This window comes from Camelus dromedarius, chromosome X (assembly GCF_036321535.1).
Source record: "Camelus dromedarius isolate mCamDro1 chromosome X, mCamDro1.pat, whole genome shotgun sequence".
Lineage (NCBI taxonomy): Eukaryota > Metazoa > Chordata > Mammalia > Artiodactyla > Camelidae > Camelus > Camelus dromedarius.
In genome coordinates this window covers 62,669,367-62,694,993 of record NC_087472.1, presented here as the reverse complement: position 1 = coordinate 62,694,993, position 25,627 = coordinate 62,669,367, and the positions used below count along the sequence as shown (strand labels likewise).

Below are 25,627 nucleotides of genomic sequence, written 5' to 3'. Positions count from 1 at the left end.
GACAGCAGCTGAGTCTTTTTCACTATTGGATACCCAGTGTTTAGCACAGTGCCTGGCACACAAAAAAAGCTCAATAAATGAAGAAAGACTTGTTTGTACACATACATACGCAGATATATACAAATTTGAGGAAATATGTACATGTACACAGATATACATGCCCATGTATAATATATATATATACATGTTTACACACATATGTACACACAATGACATCCACAAGTGCACATGCATAATAAATAAAGGAGTATAATAGATACAAAGGGAATTTAGGAAGAAAAATGCCAGAATATTAAGTGATCATCTCTGCATGAGGGATTTGTTGTATTTCTTTTGTTTTTCATATATTTTTTCTAGCTTATCTGCAATAAGAGTGCATTGTTTTCATAATAAAAAAGTTGTTAAAATTCAACATAGTTGTCAAATCAAAGCACATCATCTTTTATAATAAATTAATGAGATTAAAGTAGAAAATTTTTCAAAAGATAGGAGGAAAAATAGTATAATGAGAAATCTTTGAGTACAAGGGACATGAGTTCTTAGAACAGTACCTGGGATATAATGGGTACTTTCAGAGACTACGAAAGCATGAAAGGAAGGGAGGAAAACAAGGTAAAATGAAAAGTGACAGAAATCAAAGGACAGGAGGAAGGAGAGGAGGAAAACAAAGAAATAAAAGAGTTGCTAATGAGAGAAAAGGGAGGAGGAATGAGTGGAGGGGAAAATGAGGAAGAGTGTGACAAAGAATATTAGTGAGAGAGCAAGAATAGTACAAGCCTGTGTGTCTACTTTATTGACATTCATTATGAAACATTGACTGTCCTTCACATTTTTGAGATTACAATTTTATAATCAAAGTTCTTCACATAGCGGGGAGGGTATAGCTCAGTGGTAGAGAGCATGCTTAGCATGCACAAGGTCCTAGGTTTAATCCCCCAGCACTTCTTCTAAAAACAAACAAACAAACAAACAAATAAACCTAATTACCCCCTGAATCAACTAAAAAAATTTTTAAAAATCACCAAAGTTCTTCACATTTACATGACATTTGGTAAATATTTTTAGACCATTCATCAACAGATAAAACTTACTGGCTCTACAATATTGAACTTCTTAGACTCCTGGACTTCCTGGATTTGATAAACATAATCAAGGGAAGACTCGAAGAAATTGTGCCTCTCCTTGTCCACCTGGAGGTCTGCCTGTAGAAAAGGGTAAGAAATGTCAAATATAGCCATAGTCATCCATGCAAGTCAGTGCTTATAGATTCAACAAAATGCTAGAGCTAGAGGAGAATTTAGCTACCAAGTCAGGATCTTATCCCTTTATTTTACAGATAGGGAACATGAAGCCACGATATTAAAAGTGACATATAGAAAAACATTTTTTTTAAAAAAAGTGACTGATGCAAGATTTCCAGTTTCTAGTCTGACAAATAAGAAGCTTGGAAATTATTGTGCTCATCCTCATACAAAGAAAATCTCAGAAAGTTGAGAATCAACAACTCTTCTTAGAATCAACAGAAAATTGAAGTCAGAGGGAAAAAACATTGCCTCAAATATTGTATAGATAGTTGAATATGGGAAATCAGAGCTTACCAGAGTGGAAGCCCAGAAGCAGAAGCCTGTCACTACAGCCAGTATCAGACATTATTTAACACTAGATCTCTAAAGAAATTGAAAGACAGTAGGGAAGAAAAAAACAAAGATACCAGAGGCAATTTTGGCCTCTGACAAGAACATCTATAGCAAACTAAGCACAGCCTAACTCCTTGTCAGACAAGCATAAAAACTCATATTAAAGGTCTATTTCCCTCAGTTCCTTTTACCCAGGATATCATGTTCAGGTTTCAATGAAATATTACAAGGCATGAAAAAGACAAAACAAACAAACAAACACAATCTGAAGATAAAGCATCATCCTCAGAATCAAACTCAAATAAGGCAGAGACTGTGAATAGTGGAATTATAGGACCAGGGATTACACTTAAGGGCCCTAATGGAAAAGGGGACAATACACAAGAACATATGGATAATATAAGCAGACATATGACAGTTGAAGAAGTAATTAAAAGGAAATGATAGAAATCAAAAACACTAGCAGAAATTAAAAATGCCTTTAATAGGTTCATCAACAGACTGGACAAGAGAAAGAATAAGTGAATTGAATATTTGCCAATAGAAACTTCTGAAACTGAAATGCAAAGAGAAAAGAGAATTAAAAATGGAGTCGAATATTCAAGAAATGTTAGACAATAACAAAAGGTGTAAGATACACATACTAGGAATGCCAGAAGGAAATGAAGGAGAGAAATAGAAATATTTAAAGTAATGTGCATTGAAAATTTTCTAAAATTAAATACAAATACAAACAACAGATTGAGGAAGCTCAGAGAATAATAGCAGGATAAATACCATATATAAATGCAGGCATTTCATATTCAAAATGCAGAAAGTCAAAGACCCAGAGAAAATCTTGAAAGAAGCAAGAGAAAAAAACACTTTACCCAAAGAGGAGTATAGATAAGATTTCTCTTAAAAAACAAAAACATGAAAAATAAGAGTAGGCTGAAATATTTAAGGGTTTGAAATTTAAAAATCAAGAACTTTGAATTATGTATCCAGTGAAGTTATCCTTCAAACATGAAGGAAAAATTAAAGAATTTCTCCAACAAACAAACAAACTGAAGGATTCTGTTGCCAGTTGACTTGGAACCCAAGAAATTCTACAAGAAGTTCCCCAGACAGAAGGAAAATGTCTACCAAAATAAAGAAAAGAAGAGCACTAGAGAAGGAATAAATGAAGGTAAAATAGAATCTTATATTTTTTTATTTCTTAGCTGATCTTACAGATAAGAGTTTGTCCAAAATAACAATTGCAACAATGTATTTGGTGACTAAAGCTTATAAAAAATTGAAATGAATGACAGCAGTATTATCAGGGACTGAAAGGAAAAATTGGAAATACTCTGTTACAAGCAAAATGATTTTATTTAAAGTAGACATAGCTTGGGGAGGAGTGGTAATAGTTCAGTGGTAGAGCTGCATGCTTAGCAGGCACAAGGTCCTGGGTTGAATCCTTAATAGCTCCATTAAAAAAGAAAGAAAGAAAAATAGAAATACAGTTGAGTTTAAAATATAAAGTAGACATGGCTTAACTGCAAATGCATGTTTAAAACTCTAGGATAACCACTAAGAAATATTTTTTGAGTATAATTGATATGCTAAGAAAGGACAGAAAATGGAATCACATACAACTTTCAATTAAAAAAAGAGAATGCAGAAAAAGACTGGAAGACAAAAAAGGAACAAATAACAAAGGCAATGAATAGAAAACAGTAACAAACATGGTAGATTTTTATCCAACTATATCAATAACCACTTGAAACACACTAATTAAAAGGCAGACTGCCAAGGCACATAAAAAATAAGAGCTACCTATATGTTATATACAGTACATCACTTTAAATGTAAAAGACAAAAAGATAGATTAACAGTAAATGTATGGAGAGACCTGAATCAAGATGGCATTGTAGGAAGACGTGGAGCTCACATCCCAACACAAACACATCAAAAATACATCTACATGTGAAACAATTCTCACATAAAAACTAACTGGAGACTACCAGAAAACAAAACAAAATAAAACAAAACTCCTGTATAACCAAGGCTGTAAGAGAGATACACGCAGAATTGGGTAGGAAGGAAAGAGAAGCAATCAGGCTGGGACCTGTGCCCTTGGGAGGGTACATAGAGGAAAAAGGAGATTACAGGAGTGGGGATGCCCCCTGGGGAGTGAGTGGTTCAAGCCATATATTGGGTGCCCAAGCCCTGGGGTTTAACAAAGTGAAGACAAGCCCCCTTGGCTGTTCAGGGGGCAGGTGGGAAGGTTTAGGGTTATGGAAAACCTGGATTGAACTCATAAAGAATGCAAATGCTTGCTTGATCCTGAAGCAGGGCAGAAAGGGCAGAGTGAAACTGTGTCTCACTGCACATATACCAACATGAGCCGAGTGGACACTCCAGCACTGTTTGCCTCAAGTTTCAGCTCCATACTTGATCGATGGCTGCCACAGCCAAAGGAAAAGCTTGATCATGACATGCTGAGATGGTTCAAACCCTAAGCAGCTTATGAGTAGGGAGGGGGCAGTCATTACTGGCCACTGTACAGGCAGCACATCAGAGGCAGTCCAGATTTCTGGCAGTTGCCATACTGCCATACTTATTGGCCCAACTCATGGCGAATACACACACCAGTCTCTCTTGCTTTAGCACTGCTCCCCTCTGGGGCTGAGAGTGCTGACGCTGAGAGGGGGAAGAGCACACAATTAAAGGGAACTGGAACTGAACAAACTCAGACCCAGCCCTCAGGGCCTCTGCTTCATCAACCTGGGACCTGACCATGGTTCTGATGGGGTGGTAACAGGCACGGAGCAGAGGGGAAAGCATGCCTCACACCTGGCACCGACTCTAACCCCTCCATCTCCAGCCCCACCTTCTACCAAGATGATAGTTGCCAGCACACTAGGAAGAAAAACATGACTAGTGTTCATTACAAATCCAGCTCCAAACAAAGCCACTCAGCACATACACAGATGCTCCCACTTAAGAACACACTTCAGAACCGGCATAAATAAATTATTGCCTAATTTCATAGAGACAGAGAAAGATAATCAAAATGACAGATAGAGGATTTTCCTCTAAATTGAAAGAGCAAGAAAAAAATTAAAAAGCCCTGAATAAACAAACAACTAATGAAAGAGAAATAAACAATTTACCAGATAAAGAATTCAAAGCATTAGTAATAAGAATGTTAACTAAATTGGGGAAAATAATGGATGAACAGAGTGAGAATTTTAACAAAGGACAAGACAATATAAAAAAGAATCAGAACTGTAGAATGCAATAGCTGAAATTAAAAAAAGAAAACACTAGAAGGAATGAACAAAATACTAAGTGATACAAAAGAATATGTAAGTGTTCTGTAAGGTACAATAATGAAAATCACCCAATCCTAATAGCAAAAAGAAAAATGATTTTTTTTCAAAATAGAAAAGTTTAAGATATTTGGGATACATTAAAGCATATAAATGTTCACATAATAGGGGCCCCAGAAAGAAAAGAGAGAGAGAATGGGGCCGAAAATATATTTAATGGAATTATGGCTGAAAATTTCCCAACCCTAAACAAGGAAGCAGAAATCCAGGTACAAGAAGAACAGAGTCCCAAAAAAGATGAACCAAAAGAGACCCACAAAAAGATATACTGTAATTAACATGGCAAAAGTTAAAGATAAATAGAAATTCTAAAGGCAACAAGAGAAAAACAAAGATTCATATAAAAGGGAACCTCCATAAGACCATCAGTTGATTTTTCTGCAGAAATTTTACAGTCCAGAAGGGAGTGTCATTGTGTATTTAAAGTGATGAAAGGGGAAAACCTGCAACCTGGGATATGCTACTCAGGAAGAATATCATTTAGAATTAAGGAGAAATTTAAAAAAAAGCCTTCTCAAACAAGCAAAAAAGTAAGAGTTCATGAATATAAAACCAACCTTAAAGAAAATGGCAAATGGTCTTCTCTAAGTCGAAAAGAAAAGGCTATAACAAGAGGTAAGTATCTATAGGAAAGGAAAAAATATCTTAGTAAAAGCAAGTAATAGTAAAAGCTGACGATCAATAACTTAAATACAAAATTTAAAAGACAACAAATTGTAAAATCAAGTATACAATAATCAATAAAGGGAAAAACATGAAGATGTAAAATACAACATCAAAAATACAAAGTGTGGGAAAAGAGAGTAAAAAATGTAGATTTTTTTCAGAAAGTTTTTCAACTTAAAAGACTACCTGTTAAAAACAAATAGAGTTATAAGTCAACATATATGAACCCCCCCGTAACCACAAATCAAAAACTTACAAAGATACACACAAAAAAGAGAGAAAGGAACACAAGCATACCACTAAAAAAAAAAAAAAAAAAAAATCAAACTACAAGGCAGAAAACTAAAAGAAAAAGAAAAAAAAAAACAAGGAAGAACTACAAAAACAACCATAAAACATGTAATAAAATTACAGAAGTATAGACCTATTAATTAGTACTTTAAATGTCTATGGACAAAATTCTCCAATTAAAGATATAGGGTGGCTGACTGGGTTTAAAAACCAAGTCCCATCTATAAATTGGTTACAAGAAATTCACTTCAGAACTAACTTCAAAACACACAGACTGAAAGCAAAGGGATGGAAAAGGTATTTCTTACAAATGTAAAACATAAGAAAGCGGGGATAGGAATACTCCTATCAGACAAAATAAATTTAAAACAAAATCTAAAACAAAAGAAAAACAAGAGATTTATGTAATGATAAATGGATCAATACAAAAAGAATATATTACACATACTAACATATATATACCCAATGCAGGCGCATCCAAATATACAAAGCAAATATAAATAAGGATAAAGAAAAAACTGATGGCAATACAATAATAGTAGGGGATCACACTTACATCAATGGACAGACCATCTAGACAGAAAATCAATAAGACAACAGTGGTCTTCAATGAGATAATTGACCAGTTATACTTAATAAATATCCACAGGACATTCCATACAATAACGTGCTAGGGCATAGAGTGAGTCTCAATAAATACAAGAAATTATATCAACCACCTTTTCTGCCCAAAGTAGTATAAAACTAGTAATCAATTAAAAGAAGAAAAATGGGAAGAACATGTAGATACGAAACAACATGCAACTTAAAAACCAATGGGTCAATGAACAAATCAAAGAGGAAATCAGAAAATAACTTGAGACAAATGAAAATGGAAACACAGCTTACCAAAATCTACTGGATGCAGCAAAAGCAGTTTTAAGAGGGAAGTTTACAGTGGTACAGGCCTACCTCAAGAAACAAGAAAAATGTAAATAAGCAATCTAATTCTCCATCAAAAGTAATTAGAAAAAGAACAAACAAAGCCCAAATTCAGCAGAAAGTAAAGAAATAATAATGATCAGAGAGGAGATAAATAAAATAGAGACCAAAGAAACAATAGAAAGGTCAATGAAACCAAGAACTGATTCTTTGAAAAGGTAAACAAAATTGATAAACTTTTAGTCAGGCTCAAAAAGAAGAAAAGCGAGAGAACCCAAACAAACAAAATAAGAAATGAAAGAGGAGAAATAACAACTGACATCACAGAGATATAATAAGTCATAAGAGAATACTATGAATAGTTAAATGCCAACAAATTGGGCCACCTAGAAGAAATGGACAAGTTTCTAGAAACATACAGCCTGCCAAAACAGTCATAAAGAAACAGATAATTTCAGCAGATTGATGACTAGAAATGAAACAGAATCTGTAATTAAAATAAAAATCTCCCTGCAAGCATAAAAGTCCAGGACTGGAAGGCTTCATTGGGGAATTCTACCAAACATACAAAGAAGAAATTATACCTATCCTTTTCAAACAATTCCAAAAGATTATAGAGGAGGAACCACTCCCAAAGTCATTCTACGAAGCCATCATTAACCTGATACCAAAACCAGACAAAGATACTATTTTAAAAAGATGATTACAGACCAATATCTCTGATGAATATAGATGCAAAAATATTCATCATCAAATATTAGCAAATCAAATTCACCAATATATAAAATTGATCATACACCATCATCAAGTGGGAATTATTCCACGGATGCAAGAATGGTTCAGTATTTGCAAATGAATCAACGAGATATATCACATTAATAAAAGAATAACAATTACATGATCATCTCAATAGACGCAGAAAAGGCATTTGACAAAATTTAACATCCATTCAGGATAAAATCTCTCATCAACGTTGGTTTGGAGGAGACATATCTCAACATAATAAAGGCCACTTATGACAAGCCCACAGCTAACATCATACTCAATGGTGAAAAGTTGAAAGGTTTTCCACTAAAATCAGGAACAAAACAAGGACACCCACTCTCGCTGCTTCTATTTAACATAAAAATGAAAGTCTTAGCCACAGTAATCAGACAAGGAAAAGAAATAAAAGGCATCCAAATTGGATGTGAAAAATAAAACTGTCATTATTTGCACATGACATGATATTATATATAGAAAACCCTAAAGTACACAACCAAAAATGATTAGAAGTAATTCATTCTGCAAGGTTCCAACATACAAGATTAATATACAGAAATTTGTTGCTGTTCTGTACACAGAGAGAGAAATTAAGAAAACGATCATATTTACAATCACATCAAAAAGAATGAAATACTTAGGAATAAACTTAATCAAGGAGGTGAAAACTATAAAACTATAAGACATTGGTGAAAGAATTTGAAAATGATAAAAAGAAATGGAAAGATATCCCATGTTCTTGGATTGGATTGGAAGAAATAATATTGTTAAAATATTCATACTGCCCCAAACAATCTACAAATTTAATGGGATCCCTATCAAAATACCCATGAACTTAAAAAAAAAAAAATTAGAACAAATAATCTTAAAATGTATATAGAATGACAAAAGACCCCAAATTGCCAAACCAATCTTGTGAAAAAAGAACAGACCTGGAAGTATCACCTTCCCTGACCTCAGACTATACTACAAAGCTACAGTAATCAAAACAGCATGGTACTGGCACAAAAACAGACACATATATCAGTGGAACATAAAACATATCCCAGAAATGGATCCACACACCTAAATTCAATTAATCTATGAAAAGTATGCAAGAATATACAATGGCATATAAACAGTCTCTTCAATAAGTGGTGATGGAAAAAAAAAAAACTGGACAGCTCTAAGTAAAAGAATAAAATTAGAACATTCCCTAACAGCAATACAAAAATAAATTCAAAATGGATAAAACATCTAAATGTAAGATGAGAAATCACAAAACTCTTAGAGAAAAACCTACACAGACAACTCTGACATAACTTACAGTAATAGTTTTTTTGGATCTATCTCCTAATGCAGAGAAATAAAGCAAAAATAAACAAATAGGACATAATTAAATTTAAAAGCTTTTGCACAGCAAAGGGAACCATCCACAAAATGAAAAGACAATTTATTTACATGAAGAGAATATTTGCAAATGATGTAACTGATGAGGTTAATATCTAAAATATATAAATACAATTAAATATCAAAGAAAAAAAGAACCCAATTTAAAAATGGGCTGAAGATCTGAACAGTCATTTTTCCAAAGAAGATATACAAATGACCAATAGGCATATGAAAAAATGCTCAACATCATTAATCATCAGAGGAATACAAATCAAAACAACAATAAAACATCACCTCACACCTGTCAGAATGGCTATCATCAAAAGTAACACAAATAACAAACATTGGCAAGGATGTGGAGAAAAGGGAACCCTCATACACTGATGCACTGATGATGGGACTGTAAAGTGTTGCAGCCACTGTGGAAAACAATATGGAGGTTCCTTCAAAAACAAAAAATAAAACTTTCTTATGATCCAGCAATTCCAATGCTGGGTATATATTCAAAGGAAACAAAAACTAACTTGAAAAGATGCATGTGCCCCAAAGTTGACAGCAGCATTATTTATAACAGCCAAGATATGGAAGCAATCTAAGTACCCATCAACAGAAGAATGATTAAAAACATGTTGTACATATGTACGATGGAAGATTACAGACATGAAAAATGAAATTCTGGCATTAGCAGTAACATGGATGGATGTAGACAGTGCTTTGCTTAGTGAAATAGGTCAGAGAAAGACAAATACTGTATCACTTATATGTGAAATCTAAAAAATAAATGAATCTATATTACAAAGCAGAAACTAAGTCTCACAGACATAGAGAACAAACGAGGTTACCAGTGGAAAGCAGGAAAAGGGTGGGGAAATGTGAAATAGGGATGTGGGATTAAGAGACACAAACTTCTATATATAAAATAGATAACAAACAAGGATATATTGTACATCACAAAGAACTATAGCAATTATTTTGTAATGACTTTAAATGGAATATAACTAAAAAATGTTAATCACTATGTTGTACAGCAGAAACTAATATAATATTTTAAATCAACTATACTTCAATTAAAATATTTTAAAATAATAATTTAAAACTTTTAGACATTTTTTAAAGTAAAGGTATAAAGAAATATTCCATGACAAAGAAAAATCAAAGGAAAGGCGGATAAACTATTATTAATTTCAGAAAAAAAATTTTCAGAGTAAAGAAAACTGTCAGGGAAAAAAGAAGGGTATAACATGATAATAAATAGGTCAATTCTTCAAGAATATATAACAGTCCTTATTGTGTATAACAAACCATCAAAACACCTGACTCAAAATCTGTTAGAACTGCAGTGAGAAATAGATGTGTCCACTATTAAGATTTTGAGACTTCAACATTCCTCTAACAGTAATAAACAGATACAAGAGGTAGAAAATCAGTTCTGGCATACCTCATTTTATAGTGCTTCACTTTACTGCATTTTGCAGATATTGTTTTTTGTTTGTTTTGTTTTGTTTTGTTCTGTTTTTTACAAATTGAAGGTTTGTGTTAGCCCTGCATTTTCTGATGATGGTTAGCACTTTTTACCAAAAAAATACTTTTAAATTAAGGCATGTAAATTTTTTTAGACACAATGTTATTGTTCACTCAATAGACTACAGTATAATGTAAACATAACTTTTATATGCATTGGGACACCAAAAAACTCATGTGACTTATTATAGTACAATATTTAATTTATTGCAGTAGTCTGGAACCAAAGCTCCAATATCTCTGAGATATGCCTGTGAAGACAAATTGAACTGAACACTACCATCAATCAACAGGATCTAATCAACTTCCATAGAACACTTCATCCAATAACAGCTTATTTTCAAGCTGACATGAAACAATCACTAATCACATTCTGGGACATACAATACACCTGAACAATCTTAAAAGAATAAAGATCATACAATGCATACCCTCAGACAGCAATTAAATTGTACTAGGAATAAAAAAAAAATAGATGGAACCAAAAAAAAAATACTAGGAGATTAAGCAGCACATTTCTAAATTATATATGGTTCAAAGAGGAATACTTAACAAAAAATAAAAAGTATTTTGAACTAAATTAAAATGAAAATACAACTTAATATTTGTGGGATGAAGTGAAAACAGTGCTTAAGAACGGAATCAATAATCATTAGCCTTCCAAAAAACAAAATACTAGGTCCAGCTGGGTTAACTGGTTAATCCTACTAGATATTACAATGAAGAAATGACAGAAAATTCTACACTCTCTTCCAGAAAATAGAAGCAGATCAAATATTTTCTAAATAATTACCTGAGGCCAAAATTACCTTGATATTGAAACCAGACAAAGACAAAACAGAAGGACAGATCATCCTTTATCAAGATCATAGAAGCAAATATTCTCAACAAAATATTAGCAAACCAAACCTAGCATGATATAAAATAATTAGAGACCAGGACAATATGGAAATTATTCCAGGAATTCAAGGCTGCTTCAACATTTAAAAATCAATAGATATAATTGATAATATCAAGAAGTTAAGAAACAGTATGGCAACTATACTTCAATTAAAAAAAAAAAAAAAAAAAAAACCCTGGAAAACCCCACCCAGGTCATCAGAGCTGGTAGAAATCTCAGAAACCAGCACAGTCAGGCCATCAGTTGGAGTCACAACTCACCAGGAGTTCAGTGAATCTGGAAGTAGCTGGAAAGAAGGCTCTGTTTATTCTTGCCTACAACACTAAGAAGAGTCTAGACTTTATTAAAACAAAAGCCATAAAATTTAAAAACAGAAATAAAGAAGAAAATTATATGATCATTCAAACAGATGTAGGAAAAGCATCCGACAAAACCCAACACTCATCCACTAACAATAAAAACTCTCAGCAAACTAGTAATATAAGGGAACTTCCTCAACTTGAAAAAGAGCATCTGCAAAACCCTACAGCTAACTTCATACTTAATTGTGAGACACTGGATGCTTTCCCTCTAAGATTAGAAACAAGTCTTATTCAAATCATACTGGAATTCCAAGCTATTGCAATAAGACAAGAAAATGAAATAAAAAGTATATACACTGGGAAAGAAGAAATGAACATGACTTTTCTTTTAAACATGAAACAACTGTGTATGTAAAAACTCCTAAGAATTAACAAAGATTGCCTGGAATAAATAAGCAACTATAGCACAATTTCAAGATACAAGATTAATATAAAAAAGTGAGTTGTTTTCTTATATGCTAAATATGAAGATTTGGAAAATGAAAAACACAACACCATTTATATTAGAAGAAAAATTGAAACAGGTATAAATTAATAAAATACAAGATATATAATTTTGACTCTATAGTAACTGTATTTTTGTGAAGATAATAAGGTGGAATTTCTGCAGTATAAATACAATAGTAGCTCAATGTAGAAAACTTGGACAATACCAGAAATATACAAGATATATTGATGAAAACCATAAAACACTAACAAACTGCATGAAAGATCTAAATAAATGCAGTGATATTCCACATATATGGAAAATAACACAATATTATCAACATGTCAGTTCTACACAACTTGATCTAAAAAGTTAATGCAATTAAATTCAAAATTCATGCTATCTTATAGATATCAACAAAGTAATAAAGCATATCTGGACAGGCAAAAAAAAAAAATCCAGAATAGCCAACACAACACTCAGAGAGATAAATAAATCAAAGAATTTAAACTATCTTATACTCAAGTATTGACTTCAAAATTACTGTAAAGCTATACTAATCAAAACAGTGTGGTATTAGTGAAACAAAAGACCAATAGATCAATGGAAAAGAATAGTAAGCCTAAAATAGATACATATAAACATATTTAACTGATCTTTGACAAAAGATTGGAAGTAATTCAATAGAGATATGATAGTCTTTGCAGTAAGTGATGCTGAAACAACTGTACATCCTCATCAAAAAAAAAAAAATTCTAGAGACAGGCCTTATACCATGCATGATAATTGACTCAAAATGTATCATAGACATAAATGTAAAATGCAAAGCTATAAAAACCTTAGAAAATAACCTAAGAAAAAATTTAGGTGACCCTGGATTTGGTGATCACTTTTTTTTTAAACCATTTTTTATTGATTTATACTCATTTTACAATGTTGTGTCAAATTCCAGTGTAGAGCACAATTTTTCAGTTATACAAGAACGTATATATAATCATTGTCATTTTTTTCTCTGTGAGCTACCATCAGATTTTGTATATATTTCCCTGTGCTATACAGTATAATCTTGTTTCTCTATTCAATAATTTTGATATCCCAGTGTATCTCTTCCCACCCCCCCACCCCCTTGGCAACCACAAGTTTGTATTCTATGTCTGTGAGACAATTTCTGTTTTGTATTTATGCGTTGTTTGTTTGTTTATTAGATTCCACATATGAGCGATCTCATATGGTATTTTTCTTTCCCTTTCTGGCTTATTTCACTTAGAATGACATTCTCCAGGAGCACCTATGTTGCTGCAACTGGCATTGTGTTGTCGGTTTTTATGGCTGAGTAGTATTCCATTGTATACATATATCACTTCTTCTTTATCCAGTGATCTGTTGATGGACATTTAGGCTGTATCCATGTCTTGGCTATTGTAAATAATGCTGCTATGAACATTGGGGTGCAGGTGTCATCCTGAAGTAGGGTTCCTTCTGGATATATGCCCAGGAGTGGGATTCCTGGGTCATATGGAAAGTCTATTCCAAGTCTTTTGAGGAATCTCCAAACTGTTTTCCACAGTGGCTGCACCATACTGCAGCCCCTACAGCAGTGAAGGAGGGTTCCCCTTTCTCCACAGCCTCTCCATCATTTTTCATTTGTGTATTTCTGCATGATGGCCATTCTCACTGGTGTGAGGTGATACTTCATTGTAGTTTTGATTTCCATTTCTCTGATAATTAGAGATATTGAGCACTTTTGCATGTGTTTATTGATCATGTGTACACCTTCCTTAGAGATTTGCAATTTTTTTTCCCATTCCATAAGTTGTCTTTTTGTTTTACTTATGGTTTCCTTTGCTGTGCAGAAGCTTGTAAGTTTCATTAGGTCCCATTTGTTTATTCTCGCTATTATTTTTTCTAGGAGAAAATTTTTGAGATGTATGTCAGATAATGTTTTGCCTATATTTTCCTCTAGGAGGTTTATTGTATCTTGTCTTATGTTTAAGTCTTTAATCCATTTTGAGTTGATTGTTGTATAGTGTAAGGGAGTGTTCTAGCTTCATTGTTTTACATGCTGCTGTCCAGTTTTCCCAACACCATTTGCTGAAGAGACTGTCTTTATTCCATTGTATATTCTTGCCTCTTTTGTCAAAGATTAGTTGACCAAAAGTTTATGGGTTCATTTCTGGGCTCTCTATTATTTTCCATTGGTCTATATGTCTGTTTTTGTACCAATACCATGCTGTCTTGATGACTGCAGCTCTATAGTATTGTCTGAAGTCTGGGAGAGTTATTCCCCCAGACTCTTTCTTTCTCTTCAGTAATGCTTTGGCAATTCTAGGTCTTTCACGGTTCCATATAAGTTTTATTATGATTTGTTCTAGTTCTGTGAAATATGTCCTGGGTCATTTGATAGGGATTGCATTAAATCTGTAGATTGCCTTGGGCAATGTGACCATTTTGACACTATTGATTCTTCCAATCCAAGAGCATGGGATATCTTTCCATTTTTTAAAGTCTTCTTTAATTTCCTTTATCAGTGGTTTATAGTTTTCTGTGTATAATTCTTTCACATCCTTGGTTAGATTTATTCCTAGGTATTTTATTACTTTTGGTACTATTTTAAAGGGGATTGTTTCTTTACTTTCTTTTTCTGTTGATTCATCATTAGTTTAAAGAAATGCCACTGATTTTTGAACGTTAATCTTGTAACCTGCTACCTTGCTGAATTCTTCAATCAGTTCTAGTAGTTTTTCTGTGGACCTTTTAGGGCTTTGTATATATAGGAACATGTCATCGGCATATAGTGACACTTTTACCTCTTCTTTTCCAATTTGGATTCCTTTTATTTCTCTCTCTTGCCTGATTGCTGTGGCTAGGACTTCCAAGAGTATGTTGAATAGGAGTGGTGATAGTGGGCAGCATTGTCTTGTCCCAGATTTTAGTGGGAAGCTTTTGAATTTTTCACCATTGAGTACTATGCTGGCTGTAGGTTTGTCATATATAGCTTTTATTATGTTGAGGTATGTTCCCTCTATACCCACCTTGGTGAGAGTTTTTATCATAAGTGGGTGTTGAATATTATCAAATGCTTTTTCTGCATCAATTGAGATGATCATGTGGTTTTTGTCCTTTTTCTTGTTGATGTGATGTATTACATTGATCGATTTGCGTATGTTGAACCACCCTTGTGTCCCTGGGATGAATCCCACTTGGTCATGATGTATAATCTTTTTTATGTGCTGTTGGATTCTATTTGCTGACATTTTGGTGAGGATTTTGGCATCTATGTTCATCAGTGATATTGGCCTAGAATTCTCTTTTTTGGTAGTGTCTTTGCCTGGTTTTGGTATCAGGGTGATGGTGGCTTCATAAAATGAGTTTGGGAGTATTCCCTCCTTTTCAATCTTCTGGAAGACTTTGAGAAGGACTGGTATGAGTTCTTCTTTGTATATTTGGTAGAATTCCCTGGTGAAGCCGTCCAGTCCTGGACTTTTATTTGTAGGGAGGCTTTGTATTGCTATTTCAATTTCATTTCTACTGATCGGTTTGTTGAAGTGGTCAGTTTCTTCTTGATTCAGTCTTGGTGGACACTATGTTTCCAGAAATTTGTCTATCTCCCCTAGGTTATCCACTTTGGTTCCATATAGTTTTTCATAATATTCTCATATAACATTTTGTATTTCTATTTTATTTCTTGTAGTTTCTCCATTATCCTTTCTTATTTTGCTAACTTCTGCTCTCTCTTTTTCCTTCTTTGTGAGTTTGGCCAGAAGTTTGTCGATTTTATTTACTTTTTCAAAAAACCAGTTTTTGGGTTGATTGATTTTTCTATTGTCCTTTTAACGTGTATTTTATTTTTTTCCACCCTAATCTTTATAATGCCCTTCCTTCTACTGCCTTCTGGGGATTTTTGTTCTTTTTCTAGTTCATTCAGCTTGTGGGTTAAATTATTTATTTGAGATTGTTCTTTTTTTAGGAAGGCCTATATCGCTATAAACTTCCCTCTTAGCACTGCCTTTCCTGTGTTCCATAAATTTTGTGTGCTTGTGCTTTCATTTTCACTTGTCTCAAATTATTTGTTTAATTTAAGCTTTGATTTCCTCATTGACCCATTGGTTTTTTAATAGCACAATGTTTAATTCCATGCTTTCCTTTTTTTCTCCTTTGTTTCTCTGTAGTTTATTTCTAGTTTCATGGCATTGTGGTCAGTAAAGATGCTTGAGATAACTTGTATCTTCTTAAAATTGTTGAGGCTTCTTTGGTGCCCAAGTACATGATCAATCCTAGAAAATGTTCCATGTGCACTTGAAAAGAATGTATATCCTGTTTTTGGGGGGTGTAATGCCCTGAAAATATCCACCAAATCTAATTTTCTATTGTATCATTTAATTTCTCTGTTGCCTTATTTATTATCTGTCTGGAAGATCTGTCTAGTGATGTTAATGTGGTTTTAAAATCTCCAACTATGATTGTATTCCCATCATTATCCCCCTTTATCTCTGTTAGTAATTGTTTTATGTATTTAGGTGCTCCTATATTGGGTGCATATATAACAAGTGTAATATCCTCATCTTGTATCACTCCTTTAATCATTATAAAATGTCCTACTTTATCTTTCTTTATGGCCTTTGTTTTAAAGTCTGTTTTGTCTGAAATCACTATTGCAACACCTGCTTTTTTGGATTTCCCATTTGCATGGAATATCCTTTTCCATCCTTTCACTCTCAATCTATATGTGTCCTTCTCCCTAAAGTGGGTCTCTTGTATGCAGCATATTGAAGGTTCTTGCTTTCTTATCCAGTCTGCCACTCTATATCTTTTGACTGGAGCATTTAGTCCATTAACATTTACAGTAATTAATGATAGATGTGTGTTTATTGACATTTTGAACTTATTTTTGCAGTTGATTTGGTATTTCCTCTTTGTTCCTTTCTTCTTCCTTTTGTGGTTTGGTAAATTTCCTTTGTATTATCACAGATTTTATTTAGTTTTTATGACTCCTTTGTAAGTTATTGTCTTGTGGTTACCCTTTTTTGTAAGTCTATTAGCCCATTAGTATAACTGTTTTTATTAAACTGATAGTATTTCAAAATCCCAGTCTATCCCTTCCCACCCTCCACCCCCCTGGCAACCACAAGTCTGTATTCTGAAAGTTGTAGAATAGATAAACAAGATTACACTGTATATCACGGGGAAATATACACAAAATGTTATGATAACTCACAGAGAAAAAAATGCGACAATGAGTGTGTATATGTCCATGAATGACTGAAAAATTGTGCTGAACCCTGGAATTTGACACAACATTGTAAAATGAGTATAAATCAATAAAAATGTTAAAAAATATTTATGTACCTAGTTGACAGGAATAAAATCTTGATAACAAAAAAAAAAAACTGATAGTAACATGATCTCAAACCCATCCTAATGAGAACAAAAAAATTTAAAAAAGAAGAAAATTCGTATATTTTCCTGCCTCCCTCTCCCAATGATTTAGATGTCTTCTTTTACAGTTTCTTGTTTATTTGTAATTCATGAGTTATCACCTTTCCAGTTTTGAGTTTCTCATTTCTGTAGCATACTGCTGCTTTTCTATTTAGATTAGACCTTTCAATATTTCTTTTAGCATGGGTTTAGTGTTGCTAAACTCTTGTAGCTTCTTCTTGTCTGTGAAATTCTTTATGTCTCCTTCTATCCTAAAGGATAGCCTTGCTGGATAAAGTATCCTAGGCTGCATCTTTTTGCCATTCAGGACTTTGATATCTTGCCACTCCCTTCTGGCCTGTAGTGTTTGTGTAGAGAAATCAGCTCAGAGCCTTATGGGAGTTCCCTTGTAACTCACTCTTTGTTATTCTCTTGCTGCCTTTAGGATCATTTCTTTGTCCTTGACCCTGTCCATCTTGATTATGTTATGTCTTGGTGTGGGTCTGTTTGGGTTCTTCATGTTTGGGAACCCCTGAGCTTCCTGTAGTTGAATATCTGATTCCCTCTTTAAGTTTGGGAAGTTTTCAGTCATGATTTCTTCCAATGCCTTTTCAATCCCCTTTGTTCTTTCTTCACCTTCTGGGACCCCTATTATGCAAAGATTGGCATGCTTTATATTATCCCATAGGTCCCTTATGCTATTTTCATTTGTTTTTATTTGTTTATCTTGTAGCTGTTCTGATTGGGTGCTTTCTGTTGTCCTGTCTTCTTGGTCTCTAATTCTTTCCTCTAAATTATCTAGTCTGCTTTGAACAGCCTTTAGATCATTTCTCATCTCAGTCAGTGAGTTTACCAATTCTACTTGGCACTTCTTTATAGCTTCAATTTCATTTTTCACATATTTTGTATCTCTAAACACTATCGCTTTTAGTTCCTTCAGTACTTTGATCACTCTTTTTTTGAAATCTTGATCTAGTAGGCTATCAATGTCTATTTCATTGATTATTCTTTCAGGGGATTTCTCTTGTTCTTTTAATTGAGGATGGTTTCTCTGCTTCTTCATCTTGCTCATATCTCTCTGGCACTGTGGTTTATGGAGTATCAGTTATCTATTGTGGCCCTTAAGGAGTTTATTTATTTATCTATCTAATGCCTATGTAGGAATAACACTTAGAATAGAGAGAGAAAGGTAATTTAAAAGAAGGGGAAAAAAAAGGTTTGAAAACAGTGTATAATGAATAATAGAAGAGCAATTTGAAGCAGAATAGCAATCGGGTTGAGACGTCTTTTAAAAACGTTTAAAAAAGGAGAAAAGAGGGGAAAAATGCATTTGAAACCTGCGTATAATCAATAACAGGACATGAAAACCAAGAGAAATAAAAATGAAATGACATGGATTTTTTAAAATAATAATAATAAAAATATTGTTTAAAAACTTAAAAGGGATTAAAACTGGGAGTATATATAATTGTTTAAGAAGTAAAAAATTGAAGGAGTAATAGAAAATAGAACAGGTAAGAACAGATTTTTTTAAAAAAGGAGGGGTGTTCTCCTGGAGACTGTGTGCTTTTAATGTGAAGTCTTTCTGTCTTCACCATGTTTTGGAAGCTCAGCTTGCTTTTTCCAGGGGCCCTCCATTGGTGCGTTCATCTGTGCTGCTCCCAGTGCCTGTCGGCAAGCAGAACGCATCCCCTCCCAACACTGGGTCAGGTGCAGCTCTCCTTTGCTGTGGGTGGGCGGGTCACTGCCCCTCCGGATTTTGCAGTCAGATGTTGCAGACTGGCCAGGTAGGAGGGCAGGTCACGTCCCCTCCCAGCACCTTGGTCAGGGGCTGTGTTCCTGGCGGAAAGGCAGAGGGCCGCCTGCCTTCTCCTGGCACTGGTCGCTCCGCAACTCTGTGCCACTGCGCGCTCCGTAGGCGGGCTTGGGGAAGACCAAGAAACAGCCCCATCCCTGCTCTGGGCCAAAACCCAGCTCCTTGTTTGTCCTAGGGGAGGAAGTTCTCTGACAGATCAGGACGGAAGGATCCTATCTGCCTCAGGGTGTAGACATGTCTCCATCTGGCCTTTGAGGCTGCTAAGTCTTTAGGTGGGGATGCAGGTTTTGCCCCCCACCCCTGACCCCGCCTGGGTGCTTAGCCCAGGAGGCTATGTCAGCTGTGCCTGAGCCCTGCTTCTCTTCACCCAAAAACTTTCTGCGGGTTTTCAGAGATGGGGTATGCACCCTTCCCCCCAGGGTACATCAGCCATGTTGTTTTATGGAGGGCCCAGGTTGTTCTGCCCTGTGCACCCACACCAATGGCGCACAGCTACCTGCAGTCACCCAGGGCTGCCTCAGTGCAGCTGTTCCTGTCCTCCGCTCAGCTCAGGCAGCCTGGTCCAGCCCTCAGCTGCTGGCCTGCGTGTCAGTCTGGGTGTCACGGCAACCCTCTGTGCCTGTTTAACTTAGTTCTGTCGGTCAAGGGCTGCTCTGTACAGATCTGAGCCTCGGAGTTTTCCCCTCTGTCCCACTGGCTTCTAGGATGGAGAGGGGAGACCCAGCGTATAAGTGCCAGTCCTTCTTTGCTGCTCCCTCCCCATGGGACCCATCCCGCACTGTTTTGCCTTTTCTTCTTTCTTTTTTCCTTTTCTCCTATCAGATTTTTGGCATCTCTGTCTTTGGAAGAGGACAATGTTCTGTCAGAGTTCTGCAGGTGCTCTGGTTGGCTGAGTGGGTCGATGGATGTGAGTCTTGGTGTATTTGTGGGAAAGGATGAACTACAAGCATCCTTCTACTCCACCATCTTGGCCTCCTCTAGGGAAACTTATATATTAGTGTAGGGACTTGTTTACAAGCAAAATTCCAAGATACCAGCCAAGAGCTAATCTTGTAAGCTGACTTTTCTAAGCATAAGAGTCTTGGGTCCATGTTAACTCTTTTCTGCATAGGAAGCCTGCTGGTACAGGATAGAAGAAAAAGGAAGAAAGCAAAATTCTGCAAAAGGAAAATGGCAAAAGACGCCAGACTAATACTTCATTCCAGTTTGTGGAAGAGACGTAGTTTTTCACCTTTTCAAAACTAACTCCATCTACCATTGAGGCACTTAACTTATCACCTTCATGTACTTCACATTATGTGATGGATACTCACTATATCAGGTGTCAGAAGATGAGCTTCAGCTTGCCACAGTCTTTGTGATCTTGGAAAATAAGATTTCTAAGAGCCCTTATAGATCGTTTCTATGACTTTATTCAACTTGTGCATCTCTTCATAACTGAATCTTCAATATCTCCGTCTTTTACTAGATATTTTATCCAACACATAGATCCATTCTTCCATTTAAAAAATCTTAATCAGTTAATTATTTTTTTCCCTTCCCAGTGCCACTTTTCTGTCTCAGAGCTTCTCCCTTAGATCATTGCAATAGTTTCCCAAACTGTTTTTCCTGCTTCCAGTCTCTCACAGATCTAATTTATCCTACAACTTCTGCCAGTTTAAGATTCCTAAAATAGAATTTATTCATATTTCTTGCACAACAAAAGGCCTTCAATGGTACTTCCAGGGTCAACAGATTTCAACACAGTTCCCGAGTCTATTACTCCACAATATAGCCACAACTTCCCTGATCCTTTCTTGTCTTTCACTATTCTCCAATAGTAATGCAAATTTTATTCAAACCACTTGCCAAACATTGTTTTCCATCCTTGGGGATACTGCCTTCCACTTGGAAGTTCCATTTCTCCATTTCTATCAGTCAAATATTTTACTTATTATTGTATGGCCATCTCAACTTTGGAAGGGCAATATTCTTCCACAAAGGCAATTCTCCAGATGTAGATGTAAGTTTTTTATTCTTCAAATACTTTCTTATCCCTACAAGGACACCACATACACATTACATCATGCAAAAAATTCTACTTGTATAAGAGTCATGTGTATTCTTGTTTTAGTATCCCAACTATAAGCTGCAGAAGAGCAGGAATCATGTCTTACTGTCTTTATAGTCCTGTTGCATGCAGCATAGTGCTTGGAATGTAGTAGGCACTCACTGAATAGTGGCTTATTTGAAATGAAGTTGCTGAAAGTGCCATGTAAGCTGTACTTCCAGTGCAGCACCAAAATAAATAAATAAATAAATAAATAAATAAATAAATAAATAAATAAATAAATAAATAAAGGCTAATGTTGGAAAACCTCAGGGGAAAAAGTAGATCTATCTCTGATCTATCAAATACAACACTGATTTAATTCTATCTCATATGGAATCTGGAATCAGGAACTTAGGACTCAAAAGGGACTCTAGAGATCTTTGAGTATGTCAATGAAAATAATAATCAATAATAAGAATAGAAAAGAATTTTATGTGAGCAAAACTGAGGACTAGCCTTGAAGCCTACTTCCCAGATTACTCTTAGAAATTGCTCTGGAGAAGCAGGGTTTTCATCAGAGTTTTATATCTTGTCAGAGCAAAGAATGTTAAATAAGTCAGGGATACCTTTCTTCAACGTTTCAAAAAACAAAAAACAGAAAAGCACAGACTGGCATGTACATGTATAGCGTGTACAATATGGCATTGGCATCTGGGAAGGAGTCATCATCAAAGGAGGACCAGCACTGGCATTCCAGGAAGAGGGGCATTTAATCTTTATTTTTAACATGGACATTCTTTACTTCTGGTCAATGTGCCCTCTTCTTTAATAATTAAAGCAGATTTACAATGTATGTTTGATAGGCCATAAACAGGCTATTTTAATTAGCATAAAACTCAAGTTAACTCATGTATAAGCCAGAATGACTTCTCCATACCTCAATATGTGAAAATTTCTTTTATCAAGTATCATTCTTCCTTTAATAGATAAGGAAATTGAGGCCAAGAAATATCATATCCAAAGTCACACTGTGAGTTTGTGGAGGACCTGGCTTGTGAACTCAAGGGTCCTGAGTCCCTGGCCATGGTTTTATTTGCAGGCACTACTATTATACATGGTTCCCTGCTGAGGCAGGGTAGGAGGCAAGCTTTATAACAGAAATTTGCCACTGTTACCAAGGCATAACTTGCAATGGAAGGTAGGGACAGGCTTTCTGAACATACCTCTTGCAATTGAGATTCTTTCTTTTTAGAAGACAGATGTAAGTGCCGATCCAGCAAGGAATAAAATCTCTCGCCATCTTTTTCAAATTTCTTTTTCCGCTCCTAGATGTGGGAGAGAAGGCACAGTTTTAGATGTCTACAGTTTTAATTCAGTCTGCTCAGAAATGAGAATGAACCACACAGTGTCAGGTTTCATGTAGCCAATCGCTCTAGTTCCTGAGGGGGAAAAAAGGAAGAGGGAATTTGCTTTTGCATTGGTCTCAGCAGATTCGACTTCCTCAAATATAAACTCGAAAAATTCCACCTACACAAAGGGCAGTTCCTATTGGTACAGCTAAAGGCTCTGGGAGCTGCTGCTCAGAGAATAGCACTTACAATGCATCTATATCCTGGTTACTTTTTCACAAGCATTAACTACTTTTTTTTTTTTAAGGAAGAAGGAACACAATAGTGAACAGTACTATGCATTTTAAAGGTTAATCTACAAAGCATTTAGACAGCTTAATAATGAGTAAAACATTTCCAAGGCAACTGGAACCTAAGACTGCCTCTGTGAATGATGAGTTATTTGATATTGTTTAAGAATTTCTGTACTGCATATTAAAAAATGATGTTAAAGATGAGGAAAAAAATCCTGGAAGGTTTAGCTGAAAATCAAGAGTTGAAAAGCTTTATGAGAGATTGAGAACTCAGCTATTACTCTCCTCAAGTCTGAAATTTGATGAAGCTTTATGCCTCTCAGCAAAAGTAGAAATCACAAAGCCTCCAAAGAATCACCTTTAACATAGCTAGTTTGTCACTGGCTAAAGCTGACATTCTGCAATCGTCTCAGCACCATATTGGGGAATCCAGGTAAAAAGGCTTGTGTTGTCACATAGGAAATCCAAACTCACTGAGCACCTACAGCATGCCAAGTATTAGAAGAGGCACAGTAGGGGACACAGATTAAAAACAAATCACCCATAGTTTATTTCTAGAGGCAATCTGTTGCTGGGTAGGAAGCCAGGACAGAGTTCAGCAACCTCTAATCTGTAATGAATGCACTTTTTACAGGAGAGAAATAAGTAATAGAGGAAGCTACCATTAACTGAGGCCTCCATCAGGCCAGGACAGCATGCTAGGTTCTTAAAATCCCTGTCTCATTTAGTCTTCACAATCCTAAGAAGTAGATATTTTAAAGGAAATTAAGGTTCAAAAAAAGTAAACTAAATTATCCAAGGTGACATAATAAAGGTTTGATTTATTCCACATAGTCAAATAGAGCCCAGGTGGTCATGAAAGGAATTATACTCAGGAGGCTTATAAATAATCAGAGATTCTTATGTACAGCCTTAGCCCCAACTCAGATACCAGAACACAGGAGACAGATTTTTACACAAAAGATAGGTAGGGAAAACTGTTCCTCCAGGTGCTAAATCTATGTAAAGTAGCAACGGTTTGAAGAAAACATGGGAGTCAGAAGTCAGTGACATCTCTAGGAATACATGATGTTCTGTCAGTTACTTTCTCCTCTACTTCTGTTAGAGCAGGCAGATAGCTAGATATGAGCAGAGAAAAAGGGATGCAGATCAAATGGCAGAAATTGGTCAGACAGGAGGGTCACAGGCCAAATGCAGGAAACCATACATCATGTAAACACCAGGAGTTCCTGGGCAGAGAAACAAAAGCAGGAATCTTTGGGCTGATAAGTGGTCACACCTTTGGGGGTGATAAGTGGCCCAGAGACCAAAATAGAAAAGGTGAGAAAAGGCAGGGATTTCCAGTGTCCTAATGTAACCTTTTGCTAATTATGCCCTCATTACAATAAAATTGGCTTTGCAAATTAGAAGTATCCATCATGTACTGACACCATGACACTTCCTATCCAGACTAAATAAGTACAAAAATCACTCCTCCCTTTGGGAAGGTGGAGTTAGGACAAAAATCAGGGAATACAACCCCAGACCCTTCCCTCCCTAATGAATATTCTGCCCATTCTTTTTTACACCCTATGTAATCAACTTGCCAAAGAAACTCTGGGCAGCTGCTCACATGAGCTTGCACACTCTCCCCTTGAGAGTGTACTGTCCATCCTTTAATAAATTCTCATTTTACTTCCTTAACCACTACGTCTTGTCTCTGAATTCTTTCTGGGATGGGACAAGAACCTGGAACATTGGATACATCCACCGGCAACACTTCCATTTTTAAAGTAAAAACCATGGGAATTCATGTATTGTTAAAATTCACCCTTTTAAAGTGGAAAATTCAGTGATTTTTAGTATATTCATGAAGTAGTGAACCCAGGACTGGTATCTAATTCCAGAATATTTCCATCACCTCAAAACAAAAATCAAAATTTTTTAAATTTTTTTTAATTTAAAAAGAAACCCCATATCTATTAACAGTCATTCCTCATTCCCCACCATCCCCTCAATAACCACAAGTTACTTTCTGTCTCTATGACTTTGTCTATTCTAGACATTTCTTAAAACTGGAATCACATAATATGGCCTTTAGTGACTATCTTCTTATACTTGGAATAATGTTTTTAAGGTTCATCCATGTTGTAACATGTATCAGTACTTCATTCCTTTTAATGGCCAGATAATATTTGGTGGTATGAATACATCACATTTTCTTTATGAATTCATCAAGTGATAGGCATGTGGATTATTTCCATTTAGGGACTGTCGTATATAATATTGCTATGAATATTCATGTACAAGACTTTATATGGTTGTGTTTTCAATTATTTTGAGCATATATATAGGACTGGAATTATTGGGTCATATAGGCAATTCTGAATTTAACTTTTTGAGGAATCACCAAATTGTTTTCCAAAATGGGTGTATCACTTTACATTCCCTACAGCAATGAATGAGAGTTCCAATTTCTCCACATACTCACCAACATTTCATTTTTGGACAACAGTCAACCCAAT

The 25,627-nt window shown here is 35.2% G+C and overlaps 1 protein-coding gene across 2 annotated transcripts in view; it reads right to left on the bottom strand.

The window, feature by feature from the left end:
- The window catches only part of OPHN1 (oligophrenin 1), a 583,720-nt gene that overhangs the window by 248,549 nt on the left and 309,544 nt on the right, over positions 1-25,627 (bottom strand). For both annotated transcript variants that reach the window (XM_031446485.2, XM_064483080.1), the window contains exons 6-7: positions 22,705-22,806; positions 1,092-1,202 (exon numbers count right to left, since the gene is read on the bottom strand). In XM_031446485.2, coding sequence (XP_031302345.1) covers positions 1,092-1,202; positions 22,705-22,806 — 213 coding nt within the window. The remainder of the gene's footprint in view (positions 1-1,091; positions 1,203-22,704; positions 22,807-25,627) is intronic.